The sequence below is a fragment of the Oncorhynchus masou genome, chromosome 24 (assembly GCF_036934945.1).
Source record: "Oncorhynchus masou masou isolate Uvic2021 chromosome 24, UVic_Omas_1.1, whole genome shotgun sequence".
NCBI lineage: Eukaryota > Metazoa > Chordata > Actinopteri > Salmoniformes > Salmonidae > Oncorhynchus > Oncorhynchus masou.
In genome coordinates, this window is record NC_088235.1 from 57,266,342 (window position 1) to 57,289,596 (window position 23,255).

General features: G+C 42.0%; 1 protein-coding gene across 2 annotated transcripts in view; it reads right to left on the reverse strand.

Annotated features, from left to right (window-relative positions):
- The window catches only part of eno4 (enolase 4), a 39,557-nt gene that overhangs the window by 2,915 nt on the left and 13,387 nt on the right, over positions 1 to 23,255 (reverse strand). The window contains exons 3-11 of one of the 2 annotated variants that reach the window (XM_064934347.1): positions 21,367 to 21,566; positions 12,801 to 12,937; positions 12,139 to 12,308; positions 11,534 to 11,665; positions 11,021 to 11,089; positions 7,767 to 7,931; positions 7,553 to 7,678; positions 7,249 to 7,444; positions 367 to 428 (exon numbers count right to left, since the gene is read on the reverse strand). In XM_064934347.1, coding sequence (XP_064790419.1) covers positions 367 to 428; positions 7,249 to 7,444; positions 7,553 to 7,678; positions 7,767 to 7,931; positions 11,021 to 11,089; positions 11,534 to 11,665; positions 12,139 to 12,308; positions 12,801 to 12,937; positions 21,367 to 21,566 — 1,257 coding nt within the window. Of the gene's footprint in view, positions 1 to 366; positions 429 to 5,814; positions 5,883 to 7,248; positions 7,445 to 7,552; positions 7,679 to 7,766; positions 7,932 to 11,020; positions 11,090 to 11,533; positions 11,666 to 12,138; positions 12,309 to 12,800; positions 12,938 to 21,366; positions 21,567 to 23,255 lie in introns of those variants that run through there. The other variant, XM_064934348.1, reaches the window with a different exon arrangement.

Below are 23,255 nucleotides of genomic sequence, written 5' to 3' on the forward strand. Positions count from 1 at the left end.
TGTTATTAGCTAATGCGGTGAAAAGTACAGTAAATGTCAAATGCACATAAAATGAACAGTGTAATTTTGTGTCCCAGGTGAAATGTTGTGTCCTCAACTTTGGTTTAAAACCGTTCCCTTTCAAATGCTACCATGCTTATACATATTATCATATTTCTTCTGTCAGAAACATTTCAATTGAGCCCTATCCATATATGCCAATTCCCACGAGTGTAAAAAGTTAAAAAGGCACCTAATTGGTGGAACGACCCTTGTCAGACTTTCCGTCAAACAGCTTGATAGATAAAGACACAGAGAGAGATAGACATGTAAACATATAGATGTAAAGAGACACACAAAGCCCAAGAGTAGATGACTAAACCTCACCACATCTGAGAGGGCGTCATCACTGCAGGGTTCACCGCATGTCGTTCCAATTATCACTGCACCTGACATACAAAAGGTGACACACACACACTCAAGTAATTTACTGTACATGACCAGGTCAATTAATCAACTATTTGCACTATCTGTCATTACAGGGGTTCGTTCCCTCTTGAAATAAACTGCATTCCCCAAAATAAACATGAACAAACTAACAAACCTTAGTTTCATATAAACATTCATTTGAGTGAGATCGTAAGAACAATCTCCGAAACCCAGAACTAGAATCTTGCGAAATTGTGTCAGATGCTCGGTTAAATCCTGAGGGGAGACATGCTAGAAAATATACTAAGAGGCAAACGAAGCCTCAACCCCTCTAAGTGGAAACTATCGCGATGAATCCCAAACAAGCCCCTCGGCCCTATCATACTCGATATGAAGGTTACGTTCCTCTGCTCAGACATTGCATGCATCAACCAATGGTTGCATGCCACGTCATTCGACTGTACCGTTGGGCACCAGATTGCTATAACATATGATGTGGTTAGCTGATACTTAAAATACCTATCCAGACTAGGGTTGAAAGGCGGGAAACCGGTTATGGAGATTTACCAAGAATTACCGATTTTTCCTGGGTAAAATCACTTAGAGAGACCGGTAAATTATAATAAATTATTTATATGAACAGCATGACGTGAAATTTAACTGTTAAATTATATGCAATGTCTCAATCTGGATTCTCTAAGGCTTTCTCTCTACTCTCTGCATGATCAATCATCAATGCTCAGGGTGGGAACAGACTGCCCATCTCAGTATGGACCGCAGTTAACAATGCATGTTGACCTATCATCTCATCATGGGAGCTTTTTTTCTTGTGACAGGTGGGCCTACATTTTCTGCAGCATAGCCTATGCTACAGTAATATAAGGACCGAATGCGCCTCTAATTTACACATCTCCATCTGGCTTTTGGGGGTCACATTATTTGTTTAATTTTAAAGATACTTTTTTTTAAACAGCCTATCACTCGAATATCGTTGCTTTAAAGCAGTGCACGTGCGAGCACTCTTGCAGCATTTATCTATCCATTACTAATACACAATCCTGTTCAATATATATATATAAATATATATAAATATATATACAGTGGGGAGAACAAGTATTTGATACACTGCCGATTTTGCAGGTTTTCCTACTTACAAAGCACGTAGAGGTCTGTAATTTGTATCATAGGTACACTTCAACTGTTAGAGACAGAATCTAAAATAAAAATCTAGAAAATCCCATTGTATGATTTTTAAGTAATTAATTTGCATTTTATTGCATGACATAAGTATTTGATACATCAGAAAAGCAGAACTTAATATTTGGCACAAATATATATATATATATATATATTTATAAATATATCAGATACAGTGGGGCAAAAAAGTATTTAGTCAGCCGCCAATTTTGCAAGTTCTCCCACTTAAAAAGATGAGAGAGGCCTGTAATTTTCATCATAGGTACACTTCAACTATGACAGACAAAATGAGAAAAAAAATCCAGAAAATCACATTGTAAGATGTTTAATGAATTTATTTGCAAAATATGGTGGAAAATAAGTATTGTGACCATCAGGTTCTTGGTCACCTCCCTGACCAAGGCCCTTCTCCCACTGATTGCTCAGTTTGCCTGGACGGCCAGCTCTAGGAAGAGTCTTGGTGGTCACAAACGTCTTTAATTTAAGAATGATGGAGGCCACTGTGTTATTGGGGACCTTCAATGCTGCAGACATCTTTTGGTACCTTTCCCCAGATCTGTGCCTCGACACAATCTTGTCTCAGAGATCTACGGATTATTCCTTTTACCTCATGGCTTAGTTTTTGCTCTGACATGCACTGTCAACTGTGAGACCTTATAGACAGGTGTGTGCCTTTCCAAATCATTTCCAATCAATTGAATTTACCACAGGTGGACTCCAATCAAGCTGTAGAAACATCTCAAGGATGTTCAATGGAAACAGGATGCACCTGGGCTCAATTTTGAGTCTCATAGCAAAGGGTCTGAATACTTATGTAAATAAGGTATTTCAGTTTTTATTTTGAATACATTTGCACGCATTTCTAAAATGTTTTCGCTTTGTCATTATGGGGTATTGTCACGATCGTCTAATGAAATAACGGACCAAGGTGCAGCGTACTTAGAGGTCCACATGTTTAATCAAAATGAAACTCACAAAAATAACAAAGAAGAATAAACGATACGTGAAGCTCAAGCAGTGCTCAACAGGCAAATACACAGACAACAAGATCCCACAAAGCACAATGGGGAAATGGCTGCCTAAATATGATCCCCAATCAGAGACAAAGATAAACAGCTGCCTCTGATTGGGAACCATACCGGGCCAACATAGATATATTCACACTAGATCACCCACCCCAGTCACATCCCGACCTAACCAAAATAGAGAATAAAAAAGGCTCTCTATGGTCAGGGCATGACAGTACACCCCCCCCCCACAAAGGTGCGGACTCTGGCCTCAAAATCTGACTCAATAGGGGAGGGACCGGGTGGGCGTCTAGCGTCGGTGGCGGCTCCGGTGCGGGTCTTTGGCCCCGCCCAGAACCCGGGTCCAGCCATGGAGTGGGACTGGATGCCATGCCTGGACTGAGCATCGGCGCAGAGAAGAGCTCCTGCCATGGAGCTGGACTGGACGTCGTGCTCGGACTAGGAATCAACGCAGGGGAAGGCTCCGGCCATGGAGCTGGAAGTTTTGGACCGTTGCAGGAGATTCCGGACTGTGGACCGTCGCAGGAGGTTCCGGACTGGGGACCGTCTCTGGAGGTTCCGTTCTCGGGACCGTCTCAGGAGGTCCCGGACTGGGAACCGTCGCTGGAAGCTCTGGACTGGGAACTGTCGCCGGAAGCTCTGGACTGGGGATCGTCGCAGGAAGCCTGGTGCGTGGGGCCGGCACTGGTGGTACCAGACTGGTGACACGCACCTCAAGGCGAGAGCGAGGAGCAGGCACAGGATGTACCGGACTGGGGACACACACTTCAGGGAGAGTGCGAGGAGCAGGCACAGGACGTACCGGACTGGGAAGGCGCACTGGAGACCTGGTGCATAGAGCTGGCACAGATGGTGCCGGAACGATGACACACTTCGCACAGCGAATGCGGGGAGCTGGCGCAGGACATACTGGGCTGTGGAGGCACACTGGAGACCTGGTGCGTAGGGCCGGCACAAATTGTACCGGAATGGTGACACACACTTCAGGACGAGTACGTGGAGGAAACACATGCAAAAGCAAAGCAGGCAAAAGCAGTCCCCACGTTTTATGTACTATGTCATTAAATGGTGTACTACGTCATCAATTTCGTATGCTATGTTACATCCTGCAAAAATTACAATGATTATTTATATTTTTTATTCGTATATGTTACGAATCCATTTCGTACTATATGTTCCGAATTTGTTGCGTTTAAATTCCTGGAGTGCATCTCTAACATGGACAGATTTTGGGCACTTACCAACTCGTCGTCATGTGTTGCTGACGAAACTCCAAGGGTGACTTCAAGAGTACCGGACCAAATCTGAACCAAACATAGACATCTACAGGTAATTGCCAAAATAAAGGATACACTAACATAAAGTGTCTTAATAGAGCGTTGGACCACCATGAGCCATGACAGCTTCAATGTACCTTGGCATAGATTCTACAATCGTGAAGGGCATGAGTTATCGAGTTATCGAGTATACAAATGGATGTCAAAACTCAATCTTTAACCAGAGATTACATTTTTGTGCTTTGTGGCTGCCCAAACGAGCAAGTGAAATTTGGTCCCTATTCTGTGTCTGGAGCTCTATTGGAAGGATGTGACACCATTCTTCCACAATAAATTCCATAATTTGGTTTTATTGGTGGAAAAAGGTTGTCTCATGTGCCTCTCAAGAATCTCAAGTGTTCAATTGGGTTGAGATATGGTGATTGAGATGGCATATGGTTTACATAATTTTCATGCTTATCAAACCATTCAGTGACCACTCGTGCCCTGTGGATGGAGCATTGTCATCCTATGAGGGCATAGCCACGGTAGCAAAAATAATGGCCAACAGAATGGCCTGTTCAGCATTTTTATACATGATCCTAAGCATGATGGGATGTTAATTGCTTAATTAACTCAGGAACCACACCTGCATGAAGCACCTACTTGCAATATGCTTTGTATTCCTCATTTACTCAAGTTTTTCCATTATTTTGGCAGTTACCCGTATGTTTCACAAGTTGACAGCACAGTACAGTACTGTACAGTAAAAAAAGTACAGTACAGTACAATACACCAGAACACATTAGAGTACAGTAAATAAAAGAAAAGTCAAATATAGAGTACTATTGTACTCTACTATACTCTAATGTATACTCTGCTGAACTAAACTGTACTATATTGAGTATAACCCTACTGTCCTATACCGTACCATGCCGTACTGTACTATACTGAATAAAACTCTACTGTCCTATACTCTACCATACCATACTGTACTTCACTGAATAAAACTCTACTGTCCTATACCGTACCAAACCATACTGTACTTTACTGAATAAAACTCTACTGTCCTATACTGTACCAAACCATACTGTACTTTACTGAATAAAACTCTACTGTCCTATACCGTACCGTACCATACCGTACTGCATTGTACTCCACTCTCCTAAACTGTCAGGCACTGTACTGTGATGTTCAAATTTGTGAAACATAGCGTAGACGTCTATCATTAGTTCAGATTTGGATCTGATCTGCATGGACCAAATTTTGTTGGGGCGGAGCTCATTGGAATAATAGTGTTCGTTTCCATTCATAGGCTTGTGTGCAGCTGCTCGGCCATGGAAACCCATTTCAATAAGCTCCCGACAAACAGTTCTTGTGCTGATGTGGCTTCCAGAGGCAGTTTGGAGTGTTGCAACCGAGGACAGACGATTTTTACCTGCTAGGCTCTTCAGTACTCGGCGGTCCTGTTATGTGAGCTTGTGTGGCCTACCACTTGTTGCTCCTAAACATTTCCACTTCACAATAACAGCACTTATAGTTGACTAGGACAGCTCTAGCAGGGCAGACATTTGAGAAACTGACCTGTTGTTTGTGGCATCCTATGATGGCGCCCCTTTAAGTCACGGAGCTCTTCAGTAAGGACATTCTACAGCCAATGTTCGTGTATGGAGATTGCATGACTGTGTGCTCAATTCTATATACCTGTCAGTCATAGGTGTGGCTGAAATAGCCAAATTCACTAATTTGAAGAGGTGTCCACATACTTTTGTATATATGATGCACAGTATGTAATTGTTACTGAGAATGTTATTGTAGTTGAAGTGGTCTGTTGGTTTATTCTGTAGGTTTGACTACTATGAACGTCATCGCTGCTTTTGAAAAAGCTAACATAAGTCCATGTCACAGATATAATAACTTTTGGATTTTTTTATTTCACCTTTATTTAACCAGGTAAGCTAGTTGAGAACAAGTTCTCATTTACAACTGCAGCCTGGCCAACATATAGCAAAGCAGTGCGACACACACAACAACACAGAGTTACACATGGAATAAACAAGCATACAGTCAATAACACAATAGGAAAAAAATAGTCTATATACAGTGTGTGCAAATGGCGTGAGGAGGTAAGGAAATAAATAGGCCATAGTAGCGAAGGAATGACAATTTAGCAGATTAACACTTAAGTGATAGATGAGCAGATGATGATGTTGAAGTAGTGATACTGGTGTGCAAAAGAGCAGAACAGTAAATAAAAATAATATGGGGATGAGGTAGGTAGATTGGGTGGGCTATTTACAGATGGACTATGTACAGCTGCAGTGATCGGTTAACTGCTCAGATAGCTGATGTTTAAAGTTAGTGAGAGAAATGTAAGTCTCCAGCTTCACCGATTTTTGCAATTCGTTCCAGTCACTGGCAGCAGAGAACTGGAAAGAAAGGCGGCCAAAGAATGTGTTGACTTTGGGGATTACCAGTGAGATATAGCTGCTGGAGCGCGTGCTACGGGTGGGTGTTGTTATCGTGACCAGTGAGCTGAGGTAAGGCGGAGCTTTACCTAGCATAGACTTACAGATGACCTGGAGCCAGTGGGTCGAATATGTAGCGACGAATATGTAGCGAACGCCAGCCGACTAGAGCATACAGGTGGCAGTGGTAGGTGGTATAGGGGGCTTTGTTAACAAACAAAAAAAATAGCTAGCTCCTCTTTCTTTCAGCTAGCTCCTCTTTCTTAATTTAAGAGGCTTGAAAAAGTATTATTGTGATATAATGCATACTTCAATGAGAATGTATGTGCAGTTGAAATTTGGCCATAGAATTAATGACTGAAAAAAAACTTATTTTGTGTAAATTACGTATTTTCAACGTCTGGAAAATACGTATTTTCACCTTTCATTCAGCACCTAAAATGCACCGGATTTCAATGTCCGGATATATGTATTTTCAACGTCCGAAACATACGTCTTTTCGACATCCGTAGAATACGCCATTGCACCTTTTATTCAGCACCTAAAATGCACCCGACTTCAACATCTGGAAAGGACGTCTAAAGGATTCATCCAACAGAATCCATCAGAGCAACCATGTATGTCAGCGGGTGAGTGAACTCACCCCATCCTTTGGTACAAATCCTTAGTTCCATCTCTGTCGTATACACTGTGTCTATTCAGTTTTGATGTTATGACATCAATTAATTTAGATCAATCTGGCCAATATGTAGGCTAATTCCACTAGCATGGATTTGACATTCCCTCCATAAAACTATGCATACTATACATTTGACTTACAATAGGACAATGAGTCATGTATTAGTAAACAATAGCTCTATGTAAAACTGACTCCATTAGTGGCTCCCTTACCTTTGTTCTCTGTGGTGACGTGGATCAGGTCGGTGACTGTGGTCTCATTGCTCTGATTGAGGATATACCCTCTGACCCCTGGAAGAGATGGGGCGTCTTCCCGTGAGCTGTGACACTGGGGCTTGGAGGAGATGTCAGAGAGCAGGCTACACGAGGCTCCAACCACACTGCTCAGTCTCTCCCACTGCTCCACATCCTTACACAGGGGACACATACCATGAGCTTCTACAAGCACATTTGTACTCACCAACGCATGTCTTTCGTTTACTGTGGTATTGTGTTCAGAGCTGTGTTCCCGTCTTACCTCTTTTCGCAGAGGATCGATCAGAGCTACGACTGCTGGGTATTTACTAATCAAAGCCTCATACATGTCCACTAGTTCATCAGGAGTCTTGGGTGTTCCTGTAATAACTTCATACTTTCCTTTTGGCTGTAGAGGAGCAAAGACAGAATTAATACATAGAATTGTACTCATTGTGCAAGGGCACACTGCATGGTTTAACATTTTGTTTACATACATAGTCCATTAGGTTGTGAGCAGCACAGTTTACTGCTAAATGGATCCCCTTTCCAAGTGCCAATCCAAGATTGTTAGATGCTTCAGTAATTAGATCGAGAGGCTGCTCAGGACGCTCATACCCAACAACTAAGGCTCCAGAGTCAGACACTGTTGGCAGTACAGGCTGGAAAGAGAGAAGGAATGTTTAGTCAGCCACCTGGAAAGGAACACAAAGTGTCATTGTTAATAATATACCTATATACACGTATGTGGAGAGAAGTGCTGGATCATCTATTTGCAGTTTGATAGTGCAACTCGTGTTTAACCATAAACAGACGGCATTGAATTGATTCAAGCCTTGAAAAATGTACGCTTTCATGTAAGGTATACAGTGCCTTCAGAAAGTATTCACACCCCTGGACTTTTTCCACATTTTGTTGAGTTACAAAGTGGGATTCAAGTGGATTTAATTGTAAAAAAATTCAAGGATTTACACAAAACAGTCTGTAATGTCAAAGTGGAATAAAAAAATCTAACATTTGTAAAAAGAAAAAGAAAACACTTAATTTATCTTGATTAGATAAGTATTCAACCCCGAGTCAATACATGTTAGAATCACCTTTGGAAGTGATTACAAATGAGTCTTTCTGGATAAGTCTCTTTTTCCCAAATTCTTCAAGATTTGTCAAATTGGTTGTTGATCATTGCTAGACAAGCATTTTCAGGTTTTGTAATATATTTTCAAGCAGATTTAAGTCAAAACTGTAACTCGGCCACTCAGGAACATTCACTGTCTTCTTGGTAAGCAACTCCAGTGTAGATTTGGCCTTGTGTTTTATGTTATTCTCCTGTTGAAAGGAGAATTAATCTCCCATGTCTGGTAGATAGCAGACAACCAGGTTTTCCTCTAGGATTTTGCCTGTGCTTAGCTCCATTCCTTTTTTTTCATCCTGAAAAACTCCCAGTCTTAACGATTACAAGCATAACATGATGCAGCCACCACTATGCTTGAACATATGGAGTGGTACTCAGTAATGTGTTGTATTGGATTTGCCCCAAACATAACATTTTGTATTCAGAACAAAAAGTGAATTGCTTTGCCACATTTTTGCAGTATTACTTTAGTGCCTTGTTGCAAACAGGATGCATGTTTTGGAATATGTGTATTCTGTACATGCGTCCTTTCACTCTGTCAATTAGTTTAATATTGTGGAGTAACTACATGTTGTTGATCCATCCTCAGTTTTCTCCTATCTGTACCTTTGTAGTGACTGGGTGCACACTATCCAAAGTGTAATTAATAACCTCACTATGCTCAAAGGGATATTCAATGTCTGCTTAAAAAAACTACTATCTACCTATAGGTGCCCTTCTTTGTGAGACATTGTAAAGCCTCCCTGGTCTTTGTGGTTGAATCTGTGTTTGAAATTCACTGTTCGACTGATGGAACCACACAGATAATTGTATGTGTGGGGTACAGAGATGAAGAAGTCATTCAAAAATGTAAAAACTATTATTTCACATAGGCTGAGTCCATGCAACTTATGTGACTTGTTTCGCAGTTTTACTCCTGAACTTATTTACAGTAGTCTTGCTAAGGCTTTGACATGTCAGGTCTTCATTTTTAATTAATTAGTAAAAAAGGTTAAAATCATAATTCCACTTTGATATTATGGGGTATTGTGTGTAGGCCAGTGACATAAAATCTCAATTTAATCCATTTTCAATTCAGGCTGTAACACAACAAAAGTTGGAAAAAGTAACATTCAGATAACATCTAAACTCAGCAAAAAAATAAACGTCATGTCATTGTCAACTGCGTTTATTTTCAGCAAACTTAACATGTGTAAATATTTGTATGAACATAACAAGATTCAACAACTGAGACATAAACTGAACACGTTCCACAGACGTGACCAAATTTAATAATGTGTCCCTGAACAAAAGGGGGGTCAAAATCAAAAGTAACAGTCAGTATCTGGTGTGGCCACCAGCTGCAATAAGTACCGCAGTGCATCTCCTCCTCATGGACTGCACCAGATTTGCCAGTTCTTGCTGTGAGATGTTACCCCACTCTTCCACCAAGGTACCTGCAAGTTCCCCGACATTTCTGGGGGGAATGGCCCTAGCCCTCACCCTTCGATCCAACAGGTCCCAGACGTGCTCAATGGGACTGAGATCTGGGCTCTTCGCTGGCTATGGCAGAACATTGACATTCCTGCCTTGTAGGAAATCAAGTCCAGAACGAGCAGTATGGCTGGTGGCATTGTCATGCTGGAGGGTCATGTCAGGATGAGCCTGCAGGAAGGGTAACACATGACGGAGGAGGATGCCTTCCCTGTAAAGCACAGTGTTGAGATTGCCTGCAATGACAATAATCTCAGTCCAATGATGCTGTGACACACCGCCCCAGACCATGACAGACCCTCCACCTCCAAATCGATCCTGCTCCAGAGTACAGGCCCCGGTGTAACGCTCATTCCTTCGACGATAAATGTGAATCCGACCATCACCCCTGGTGAGACAAAACTGCGACTCGTCAGTGAAGAGCACTTTTTGCCAGTCCTGTCTGGTCCAGCGACGGTGGGTTTGTGGCCATAGGCAACGTCGTTGCCGGTGATGTCTGGTGAGGAAGTGCCTTACGGATGTACCGACCCTGCGCAGGTGTTGTCACATGTGGTCTGCCACTGCGAGGATGATCAGCTGTCTTTCCTGTCTCCCTGTAGCGCTGTCTTAGGCGACTCACAGTACAGACATTGCAATTTATTGCCCTGGCCACATCTGCAGTCCTCATACCTCCTTGCAGCATGCCTAAGGCATGTTCCCGCAGATGAGCAGGGACCCTGGGAATCTTTCTTTTGGTGTTTTTCAGAGTCAGTAGAAAGGCCTCCTTAGTGTCCTTGACATTAATTGACCTTAATTGCTTATCATCTGTAAGCTGTTAGTGTCTTAACGACCATTCCACAGGTGCATGTTCATTAATTGTTTATGGTTCATGGGAAACAGTGTTTAAACCCTTTACAATGAAGATCTGTGAAGTTATTTTGATTTTTACAAATTATCTTTGAAAGACAAGAGTCCTGAAAAAGGGATGTTTCTTTTTTTGCTGAGTTTATGTCCACCAAAATGTATTTGCTTTATTTTCTAGAAGGTAGAGTAAGAAAGACAACATGTACTGTAGACCCTGACTCAACTGTGAGTCATAAGACACAAATAGAGCCCTATACTGTACAGTAGAGCCAATATACAAATATCTGCAGCAATGTTCCTTACCCCTGTTTTTGAAGCAGCGTTCATTATTTTCATCATCTCCTTTTGAAGCTCAAGTACCATTGTAATGATCTGTTGGGGGAGTTCACAGGTTGTCTTCGATACATGTTTCTTTAAACTATGTAATACAAAGCTTGGCAGAGAAAATGTGCTGTGTTGGAAAATAATCAGGAACATTGGTTGATTTAACCTTGACACTCTCAAGACTGGTATTCAGTAAGTCCTGTATGGTCGTGTGCGGCGTAGTTGGTAGAGCCTGGGGCTTGCACCACCAGGGATGTGGGTTCGATTCAAGCGTGAGACCAGAATGAATGTATGCACTCACTACTGTAAGTCACTCTGGATAAGAGGGTCTGCTAAATTACTTAAATATGTAAGTGTTCAGATAGAACACAAAGAATAAACTTGAGGTTTGATGGACTCTCCCAGTAATACTGGACAGATGGAGAACAAAATGTGTAACTTGAAATTGGAGAATAAAGGCTGAAAATATGTTGTGGTTGTGAGTGTCAGTACTTGTTTCAGTCTTTGTCCAGCTTTAGGGATGACAATGACTTCCTCCAGTAAATTGAGTTTTCCTGGGGACATCTTGCCACAGCTCAACAAAGTTACCAAGGGCACAGGGATGTGCATCTCTTTTGGACATGGCTGTTAAAATAAAGAAAAAGCATAGTAAAGCATTTGGTGTTTTACAAATGTGACCCGTTTCAAGAAGCGAGGTGTATGTCGCACGCCACTACTTCACAGAAGAGTCATTTTAACGTTTTTTTATTTAAAAAAAAATGAAATCTTTTTTTTTTGCCAGAAATGCCTTCTGGAACATAAAAGACTTGGTGAGGTATTATTGAACACTTTAGTTACAGTAGCAGATTTTGGACATTTATGCCCAAGTCAAGAGAAGATGGTCAATATTATTACTCAGCACTTCTGACACTTTTTAAAAACTACTGGCTACATGTTTTGTATGACAACTAGATGAAATAGCCTCCCTACACCCACATATACTGTATAGTATCTGGTATTGCCCTTAGGCCTATCATTCCTGATCAATGACCTATATCACATTGCATGGTGTGTTTGTGTGTGTGCAGCTATGTGTGTTGAAGGGGGGGCTCACTGACTTGTTGGTTTCTCAGAGCTTTGATGTACTTGTACAGGGGGAGGCATTGCAGTAGAGCCCCAGTCTTGGCCACAGCCAAGGACACTGAACCAATGGCCATGCTGCCAGGCAGGACCAGCTCTGAGGGCTCTGGAGGTGGAATGGGCTTCTCTGTGCTGTTGCCTTTTTTGCCTGGAAAACCAGAAACAAACTTCATCTGCCTCAATGTTGTTACACAACTTGAGAGGAAGAAAAAATGTCCCCAGTGACTGACTGAGAGGCCAGGCTTCCCACGGGGACTCTCTTACAAGACTAGAGAGAGGGGAGGAGACGGTTTACCACAGGGGGACCACTAGGAAAATAAGAAAGAGAGCATTGGATTGGACCATTGGACCAGCGCTTCAACTAAGACTTCTCTATGGAGCCGGGACCTAATACTGGCAGAGCTCTTAAAATAACACCTCTCAATGTGTCACCCAGGTGGAAACTTCAGTGTAACATTGAACCTGCACATAACCTCTGGGCACCAGTCCGTTTCTTTATGCATACTTAAAACATACACAGGGTCCCGCTGCTGCATTTGATTGAGAACAAGCTAATGTTTTGAAAGAAAAGCATCCAGTGGTAATATGATGTGTGATGTCAGATTATCTGGCAGGCTGGCCCAGGGGAGAGGTTCGTTACCTTTGTCTCCACCCTTCTTGTCTTTGGGGGGTGCGGTGGGAGGGGATGGCTCAGGTACAGGCACACTAGGTGGCGGGTTCTCCTTCTCTCTGTTCCGAATGTCCTGGTCCTCCAGGTAGCGGGCCATGAAGAAATCACTGCCACACAAAACAAATACCACTTGGCCTTCATCCACAGGAGCAGCATAGAGTTATCAAAAGTAGCATGCATGACACTATGGGGTTGATCAGGACAAGGGTTTATTTTACCCTTGGATGAGCCATTGCATAATAGGAGAAATGTCAGATATTGACCAAATAGGTACTGATGGGGAATGGAACACACTCCTTGTGTGACACCAGAGTTACCGGAGCATTGTATTTGAGAGAGCACAGTGAACTATGTTCTGTCTCTGCTATTACAAAGCCATCATACATTTCTTAAATGATTTCTGAATTAGGTACAGAGTAAACAAGCTTGCATGATTGGCTATGTAAAAACAAAGCACAGGGTCTTATTTTCAGTTGACATGTAAAGCTGGGAAGAACAACTGAAAATTATCGACACCGACAAAACCAACCACCTATCGTGAACATTTTTCTGATAGTGTTCATTATGAAAAATAGCCTATTCTGCCAGACACCTGGTTGAAACAGCTCTTATTTGCTCCCCCTTCACAGTAGAAGCCTGAAACAAGATTCTAAAGACTGTTGACATCTAGTGGGAACCTTAGGAAGTGCAATATGACCCCATAGACACTGTATATTGGATACGCAATGACTTGAAAAATTACAAACCTTAGATTTCCCACTTCCTGGTTGGATTTTTTTCTCAGGTTTTTGCGGGCCATATCAATTCTGTTATACTCACAGACATCATTCAAACAGTTTTAGAAACTTCAGAGTGTTTTCTATCCAAATATACTAATTATATGCATATTCTAGCATTTGGACCTGAGTAGCAGGCAGTTTACTCTGGGAACCTTATTCATCCAAGCTACTCAATACTGCCCCATAGTCCCAAAGAAGATTAAGAGGGTGTGAACGACTCTGAATAGGTGTAGACAAAGAATCAAATCAAATCACACTTTATTAGTCACATGCGCCAAATACAACATGTGTAGACCTTACCGTGTACATGTAGGTAGGGGTGAAGTGACTATGCATAGGTAATAGTCCAGTAGCCATTTGATTAATTGTTCAGCACTCTTATGGCTTGGGGGAAGAAGCTGTTAACGAGCCTCTTGGACCTAGACTTGGTGCTCTGACACCGCTTGCCGTGTGGTAGAAGAGAAAACAGTCTTTGACTTGGGTGACTGGAGTCTTTGACAATTTTGGGGGCTTTCCTCTGACACCGCCTAGTATATAGGTCCTGGATGGCAGGAAACTTGGCCCCAGTGATGTACTGGGCCATACGCACTGCCCGCTGTAGTGCCTTACGGTCAGTTGCTGAGCAGTTACCATACCAGGCGGTGATGCAACGGGTCTGGATGCTATTGATGGTGCAGCTGTAGAACTTTTTGATGATCTGGGGACCCATGCCAAAACTTTTCAGTCTCCTGAGGGGGAAAAGGTGTTGTTGTGCCCTCTTCACGACTGTCTTGGTGTGTTTGGACAATGATAATTTGTTGGTGATGTGGACACCAAGGAACATGAAACTCTTAACCAGCTCCACTACAGCCCCGTCGATATTAATGGGGGCCTGTTTGGCCCGCCTTTTCCTGTAGTCCACGATCAGCTCCTTTGACTTGCTCACATTTAGGGAGAGGTTGTTGTCTCTGACCTCCTCCCTATAGGCTGCTCATTGTTGTTGGTAATTAGGCCTACCACTGTTGTGTTGTCAGCAAACCTAATGATGATGTTGAAGTCGTATTTGGCCATGCAGTCGTGGGTGAATGGGGAGCACAGGAGGGGACTAGTGTTGAGGATCATCGTGGCAGATGTTTTGTTGCCTACCCTTACCACCTGATGGCGGCCCATCAGGAAGTCCAGGATCCAGTTGCAGAGGGAGGTGTTTAGTCCCAGAGACCTTAGCATAATGATGAGCTTTGTGGGCACTATGGTGCTGTACGCTGAGCTGTAGTCAATGAACAGCATTCTCACGTAACGTGTTCCTTTGTCCAGGTGGGAAAGGGCAGTGTGGAGTGCAACTGAGAGCGTCATCTGTAGATCTATTGGGGCAGTATGTGAATTGGAGTGGGTATCTAAATTATCCGGGAGGATGCTGTTGATGTGAGCCATGACCAGACTTTCAAAACACTTAATGGATACCGACGTGAGTGCTACGGGATAATCATTTAGGCAGGTTACCTTCGCTTCCTTGGGCACAGGGACTATGGTGGTCTGCTTGAAACATGTAGGTATTACAGACTCAGTCAGGGAGAGGTTGAAAATGTCAGTGAAGACACTTGCCAGTTGGCCCACGCCTGCTTTATGTACACGTCCTGGTAGTCCATCTGGCCCTGCGGCTTTGTCAATGTTGACCTGTTTAACCTCTAGCGTCGAGCAATCCCGTATCCGGGAGCGTAATCATAGCCTCAAGCTCATTAGCATAACGCAACGTTAACTATTCATGAAAATCGCAAATGAAATGAAATAAATATATTGGCTCATAAGCTTAGCCAACACTGTCATCTCAAATTTCCAAAATATGCTTTTCAACCATAGCTACACAAGCATTTGTGTAAGAGTATTGATAGCTAGCATAGCATTAAGCCTAGCATTCAGGAGGCAACATTTTCACAAAAACAAGAAAAGCATTCAAATAAAATAATTTACCTTTGAAGAACTTCAGATGTTTTCAATGAGGAGACTCTCAGTTAGATAGCAAATGTTCAGTTTTTCCAAAAAGATTATTTGTGTAGGAGAAATCGCTCCGTTTTGTTCATCACGTTTGGATAAGAAAAAAGAAAGAAAATTCAGTCATTACAACGCCAAACTTTTTTCCAAATTAACTCCATAATATCGACAGAAACATGGCAAACGTTGTTTAGAATCAATCCTCAATGTGTTTTTCACATATCTATTCGATGATAAATCATTTGTGGCAGTTGCCTTTCTCCTCTGAACCAAATGGAAAAGTGCACGCAGCTGGAGATGCGCAATAATTTCGACGGAGGACACCATGCGGACACCTGGTAAATGTAGTCTCTTATGGTCAATCTTCAAATAATATGCCCACAAATACGTCACAATGCTGCAGACACCTTGGGGAAATGACAGAAAGTGTAGGCTCATTCCTGGCGCATTCACAGCCATATAAAGAGACATTGGAACACAGCGCATTCAAAATCTGGGGCATTTCCTGTATGAAATTTCATCTTGGTTTCGCCTGTAGCATTAGTTCTGTGGCACTCACAGACAATATCTTTGCAGTTTTGGAAACGTCAGAGTGTTTTCTTTCCAAAGCGGTCAATTATAGGCATAGTCGAGCATCTTTTCGTGACAAAATATCTTTTTTAAAACGGGAACGTTTTTTTATCCAAAAATTAAAAGAGCGCCCCCTATATTGAAGAAGTTAAAGGTCTTGCTCACATCGGCTACCGAGAGCATTATCACACAGTTGTCCACAACAGCTTGTTGCTTGCCTCAAAGTGAGCATAAACGCATTTAGCTCGCCTGATAGGCTCGCATCACTGGGCAACTTGCGGCTGGGTTCTCTTTGTAGTCCGTAATAGTTTTCAAGCCCTGCCACTTCCAACGAGCGTCAGAGCCAGTGTTGTAGGATTCAATCTTAATCCTGTATTGACGCTTTGCTTGTTTGATGGTTCGTCTGAGGGCTTAGTGGGATTTCTTATAAGCGTCCGGATTAGTGTCCCGCTCCTTGAAAGCGGAAGCTCTAGCCTTTAGCTCGATGCAGATGTTACCTGTAATCCATGGCTTCGAGTTGGGATATGTACGTACGGTCACTATGGGGACGACATCGTCAATGCACTTAGTGATGAAGCCGACGGCTGAGGTGGTATACTCCTCAATGCCATTTGATGAATCCCGGGAACATATTCCAGTCTGTGCTAGCAAAACAGTCCTGTAGCGTAGCATCCGTGTCATCTGACCACTTCCATATTGAGCGACTCACTGGTACTTCCTGCTTTACTTTTTGCTTGTAAACAGGAATCAGGATTATTGTCAGATTTGCCAAATGGAGGGCATGGTCTAAAAATTTTTCCCTCTGGTTGCACATGTGACATGCTGGTAAACATTTGGTAAAACTGATTTAAGTTTGCCTGCATTGAAGTCCCTGGCACTAGGAGCGCCGCTTCTGGATGAGAATTTTCTTGTTTGCTTACGACCAGCATCGGTTTGTGGTGGTAAATAGGCGGCTACGAATAATATAGATAGTGTGGTCTACAGTTTATCACAAGGTACTCTACCACAGGCGAGCAATACCTCGAGACTTCTTTAATATTAGACATGATCGGGCACCAGCTGTTATTGACAAATAGATACACACCCCCGCCCGTCTTACCAGAAGTAGCTTCTCTGTCCTGCCAGTACATGTAAGATCCCGACAGCTCTATATACTATGTGTCGTCGTTCAGCCACGACTTGGTGAAACATAAGATATTACCATTTTTAATGTCCCGTTGGTAGTATAATCTTAGGTCATCCATTTTATTTTTCAATCATCGCACGTTGGCCAATAGAATGGATGGCAATGGGAATTTACTCACTCCCCTACAAATTCTCAGAAGGTAGGCCAACCTCCGCCTCCTTATTCTCAGTCTTTTCTTCAAGCAAATGACAGGGATTTGGGCCCGTTCCCGAGAAAGCAGTATATCCTTCACGTCGGACTCGTTACAGTAAAAGGTTTGAGGTGAGTGATCGCTGTTCTGATGTCCAGAAGTTATTTTCAGTCATAAGAGATGGTAGAAACAACATTATGTACAAAATAAGTTTAAAAAATAAGTTACAAACAACGTAAAAAAAATGAACAAAATAGCAGTTGGTTGGGAGCACGTAAAAAGTCAGCCATCCCCTCCAGCTCTGCAATAGGTGTACCAAAACATTCAAGGGCCATTTTCTCAAAAGTGGGGTTACAAGTTTATCAACGTTCAAAGCAGAATAACTTTCCCATTGTTCCTCAACTGCATTGTATGATATACCGGCCCTGATTTCCACATCCACGGACGTTGGATTTTGGTTCGGGCCAGACCAAATCTGAATCAATCATAGGGTAAACAATGATTTAATCCAATTTAGAATAAGGCTGTAACGTAACAAAATGTGGAAAAAGTCAAGGGTTCTGAATGCTTTCCAAATGCACTGTGTACACTGAGTGTACAAAACATTATGGACACCTGCTCTTTCCATGACATAGACTAACCTGTTGAATCCAGGTTAAAACTATGGTCCCTTATTGATGTCACCTATGTAGATGAAGGGGAGGAGACAGGTTAAAGAAGGATTTTTAAGCCTTGAGACAATTGAGACATGGATTGTTTATTTGTGCCATTCAGTGAATGAAGAACATTTATTTTAAGTGCCTTTGAACGGGGTATGGTAGTTGGTAGCAGACGCACCGTTTGAGTGTGTCAAGAACTGCAATGTTGCTGGGCTTTTCACACTCAACATTTTGCAGTGTGTATCAAAAATGGTCACCACCCAAAGGACATCCAGCCAACATGACACAACTGTGGGAAGCCTTAGAGTCAACATGAACCAGCATCCCTGTGGAATGCTTTTGACACCTTGTAGAGCATACCCCGAAAAATTTAGGCTGTTCTGAGGCCAAAAGGGGTTGCAACTAAATATTAGGAAGGTTTTTCTAATGTTTTGTACACTCAGTGTATACCAAATCAAGACTTTTTCAGAAACAACCCAGCAGAAATTTGTATGATTTCATGTTTGTGTCACTAACGCAATACCCTTTAGGCAAGGGTATCTAATTTGATATTGCAGCTCTGCCAAGAGGAGAGAACGACAGCAGTTCAGCAGAGGACAATAGCATGCTAGGCTTTGGCATCTTGGCACAGTATGCACCGGGGGCAGGGGTAAAGCTAAGCAGTGACCCCTTCTCCCTCTAACCTAGTGCCCTCGTGACTCCCCAGGGATGCCAATATCTGTGAGATCATATTATGTGATCATTACAGCTAATGCTGCCACTTGGAGAAGTGCCATGCCTTTCAAATAATCTGATATGCATGCACTGTTAGACAAGTATTGGCATTACAAGCTATGCCATCCAACTTGAGGAGAAAAATATGAAAAACATTCCTCTAAGACAACTGGGATTTGCCTTTTTTTCAGTTAAGAACTAATTCTTATTTACAATGACAGCCTACACCAGTCAAACCCAGACGACGCTGGGCCAATTGTGCGCCGCCCTATGGGATCACAGCTGGTTGTGATACAGCCTGGAATCTTAACAGGGTGTCTGTAGTGAGGCCTCTAGCACTGATGCAGTGCCTTAGACCGCTGCGTGACTTGGGAGGCATCAGGATTTGCTGAAAGGAGATTCAAGTTCTTTATCATTTAATACATTTGTCTGGGAACATTTATCAGACATTTGATGTATTTCACTAGGATTTAGCACAAGCTACAGTCCCTGGTTCTAGAACAGGCAAACCGGTTTAATTTATTTATTTCATTTATTTTGATTGTTATTAATCTAGTTTTGTCTTTTGGGGTATTCTATAAAATAACCAGAATGATATAGTTAATTAACTAGAAGATACTCTTAAAACGTTGCAGCTGTGATATACTATTTAATTACATTAGATACTTGTTGACACCAAATAGTTTAGGCTCCATTGAATCAATGCATTTCCTTAAGTCTCGACCACATGTCAAACACAAGGCAGGGACGAATCCAGTCCCTGGCACATCTTTCCGGTGACACGTGCAATGATTTGTGTTGTCAAATCATTTTGGACCGCTTCCATATCGCGACTGATGCTCTACACTACAAGTCACAGCAAGTACTGCCAATGCACTGCCTACACACACACCCCACTCCTCCCAGACCCACACAATCAATTATTCCACCGGACCAAAACTTTAAACATGTAGGCTAAATGTTCATGCCAAGTTTCTGTTCTAACAGGTCATTGCTGAAAATGTAATCTTGGTTGTCAAAAAGTTATAAAATAAAGGATTCGCACGCGGACCATAGGACACACAGCGAGTATAAATAAGTAAACAGCTGAGTCATCTACTTTATAGAATTACAGCCCGATGCACTTGCATTGGGTGAATGCAATGTCAATTGCGCTGCTTTCGTGTGTCCTGTTTACAGCGCGCAGCTGAGGGAAAGTGTACAGACAGCTTGGATTTTGGCATCTAGGCTACTAAAATGTTGCAGTCTGGCTTCATTCTTTTAAAGCTTGACAACGAATAACCAACCCAGGACTATTACAGGAACATTTGAGCAGTGGCCTAGGCTGGCTACTCAACTACAAGACATATTGAGCGCACCATACAGCAATGCTGCATTCAACCTATGATTGCTATGATTCATTCAACACTGACCTTGACTTAATTTAACCCTCCTGTTGTGTTCATTTCATGTTAATTAATGATGTGTTCCCGTTCCAAAATGAACGCCCCATTATAGTTGATTATAAATCCATAGTAATACATATATTATCACTTAATGTTGTGTTAAATCTTTTTTATCAACTTAAGTTCTTGTGAACATTACAAGTTTTGAACTTCTATTAGCTATTTATAGCCTGTAGGCCTCATTGACCTGAGCTCATACAACTCATTGTTGAGTAAAAAAAGCATAATGTATGGATTATTTTGACTACAACAGATACTCAGAATGAAACATATTGTGCTATTTGTCACAGACTATTTTGTGTCAAAGTTTAACAAAGACTCTCTCCCTTCACCCGTGTCATGATCAAAGATATGATCAAGAGCCTCACATACAGTATATCGTTTGGTCATTGTGCTGCCACAGAATGAATTGTGAGCAAGGCCTCAAAAAAGCTTTATACACCAGAGTTGCAAGAAAATTGTATATATCATTGAAACGATGTTGTGATTGTTTGTGAGAATGCCAACAGGTGTGGTTCCTGTGGGGGAAAGATTATATTGGGGAAAGGTTCCCGTGGAGGTTGCCATGAAAGAGTGAGGTGTGTGTGCGCTCAAACACACTTGCATGTGGGGGTCTGGGAGAGGAAGTGTGTTCATCTGATGAATGGGCATGTGCCTGAACTAAATTTTATACACTAATTGTAGTCTCACTCATTCATTTCTAATGACCGGTCAGGGAACACCGCTGGTGTACAAAAGTTAAATAAAACACCCAAAATGTTGTGAAAATCACCCAAATGTAGTTTGTGTGTTCAGGTTCCCTGAGTGGACAAAGTAATGGAACCTTAGGACAATCAATTTTCAAAACTTGTAAATTGGTTCAAATCTACAGCAGGAGGGTTATTATTAGACCTGGGGGTATTTCAGCAAGGTTGTTTTTATAGTTATTAGTTACATATCCAACCATGTAAAAAATATATATATTATTTCTGCACTCTGCGAATAATATCTGATAATCATTCATCACCAATATCTTGACTTTCAGTATTGACAACTACTGGTTTCACAAACATATCTGTGCACAGAGCTCTAGAGAGGATGCGTACCTAAGTATTTTATCCACTCCTGTCTGGTCGCAGGGATCAGAGCCCTTTAGGATTGTGTTCAGTGATTCATGGATCCAGTGGAGAGCGGCCATCACAGAATCCCTCCTCTTATCATTGTTGTTATTGGTCACACCACTTGGGTCCTGGAAACTGTTGTCGAGGACCTCCCTGTGGCTTGATATCACCGCAGAACACGTTGTCTAAACACAAAGACAAGGGGGAGGAGGGTTTTAGCAAGAAAAAGCAGTGTGTGGACAATGTGAGGCAAAACCTACTATGATGCCTTTTAGAAGAATGATGATGCTGTCTGCTACATAATCTACTATAGTCCTAGGAATACCATGATACAGTGCCTTGAAAAAGTATTCATCCCCCTTGGCGTTTTTCCTATGTTGTTGCATTACAACCTGTAATTAAAATACATTTTATTTGGATTTCATGTAATGGGCATACAAAAAAATAGTCCAAATTGGTGAAATTCAAAAAAATGACTTGTTCCAAAAAATTCTAAAAAATAGGAAATGTTAAAGTGGTGCATGCATATGTATTCATCCCTTTTGCTACAAAGCCCCTAAATAAGATCTGGTGTAACCAATTACCTTCAGAAGACACATAATTAGTTAAATAAAGTCCAACTGTGTGCAATCTAAGTGTCTCATGATCTGTCAAATGATCTCAATGTATATATACACCTGTTCTGAAAGGCCCCAGAGTCTGCAACACCTCTAAGCAAGGGGCACCACCAATCAAGCGGCACCACGAAGACCAAGGAGCTCTCCAAACAGGTCAGGGACAAAGTTGTGGAGAAGTACAGATCAGGATTGGGTTGTAAAAAAATATCAGAAACTTTGAACATCCCACGGGGCACCATTAAATCCATTATTAAAAATGGAAAGAATATGGCCTCACAACAAACCTTCCAAGACGTCCACCAAAACTCATGGACCAGGCAAGGGGGCATTAATCATAGAGGCAACAAAGAGACCAAAGATAACCCTGAAGGAGCTGCAAAGCTCCACAGCGGAGATTGGAGTATCTGTCCATAGGCCCAATTTAAGCCGGACACTCCACAGAGTGGCCAGAAAAAAAGCCATTACTTATAGACAAAATAAGCAAACACGTTTGACGCATGGTGTTGGCAGCATCATGCTGTTGGGATGTTTTTCCATCGGCAGGGACTGGGAAACTGGTCAGAATTGAAGGAATGATGGATGATGCTAAATACAGGGAAATTCTTGAGGGAAACCTGTTTCATTCTTCCAGAGATTTGAGACTGGGACGGAGGTTCACCTTCCAGCAGGACAATGACCCTAAACATACTGCTAAAGCAACACTCAAGTGGTTTAAGGGGAGACATTTAAATGTCTTGGAATGGCCTCGTCAAAGCCCAGACCTCAATCCAATTGAGAATCTGTGGTATGACTTAAAGATTGCTGTACACCAGCAGAACCCATTCAACTTGAAGGAGCTGGAGCAGTTTTGCCCTGAAGAATGGGCAAAAATACCAATGGCTAGATGTGCCAAGCTAATTTCACCTTTATTTAAACAGGTAGGCCAGTTGAGAACAAGTTATCATTTACAACTGCGACCTGGCCAAGATAAAGCATAGCAGTGCGACAAAAACATCAACACAGAGTTACACATAAACAAACGTACAGTCAATAACACAAAAGAAAAGAAAAATTGAAAAATCTATGTACAGTGTGTGCAAATGAAGAAGAGTAGGGAGGTAGGCAATAAATAGGCTATAGAGGCGAAATAATTACAATTTAGCATTAATACTGGAGTGAAATATGTGCAGATGATGATGTGCAAGAAGAGATACCGGGGTGCAAAAGAGCAAGAGGGTAAGTAATAATATGGGGATGAGGTAGTCGGGTGTGCTATTT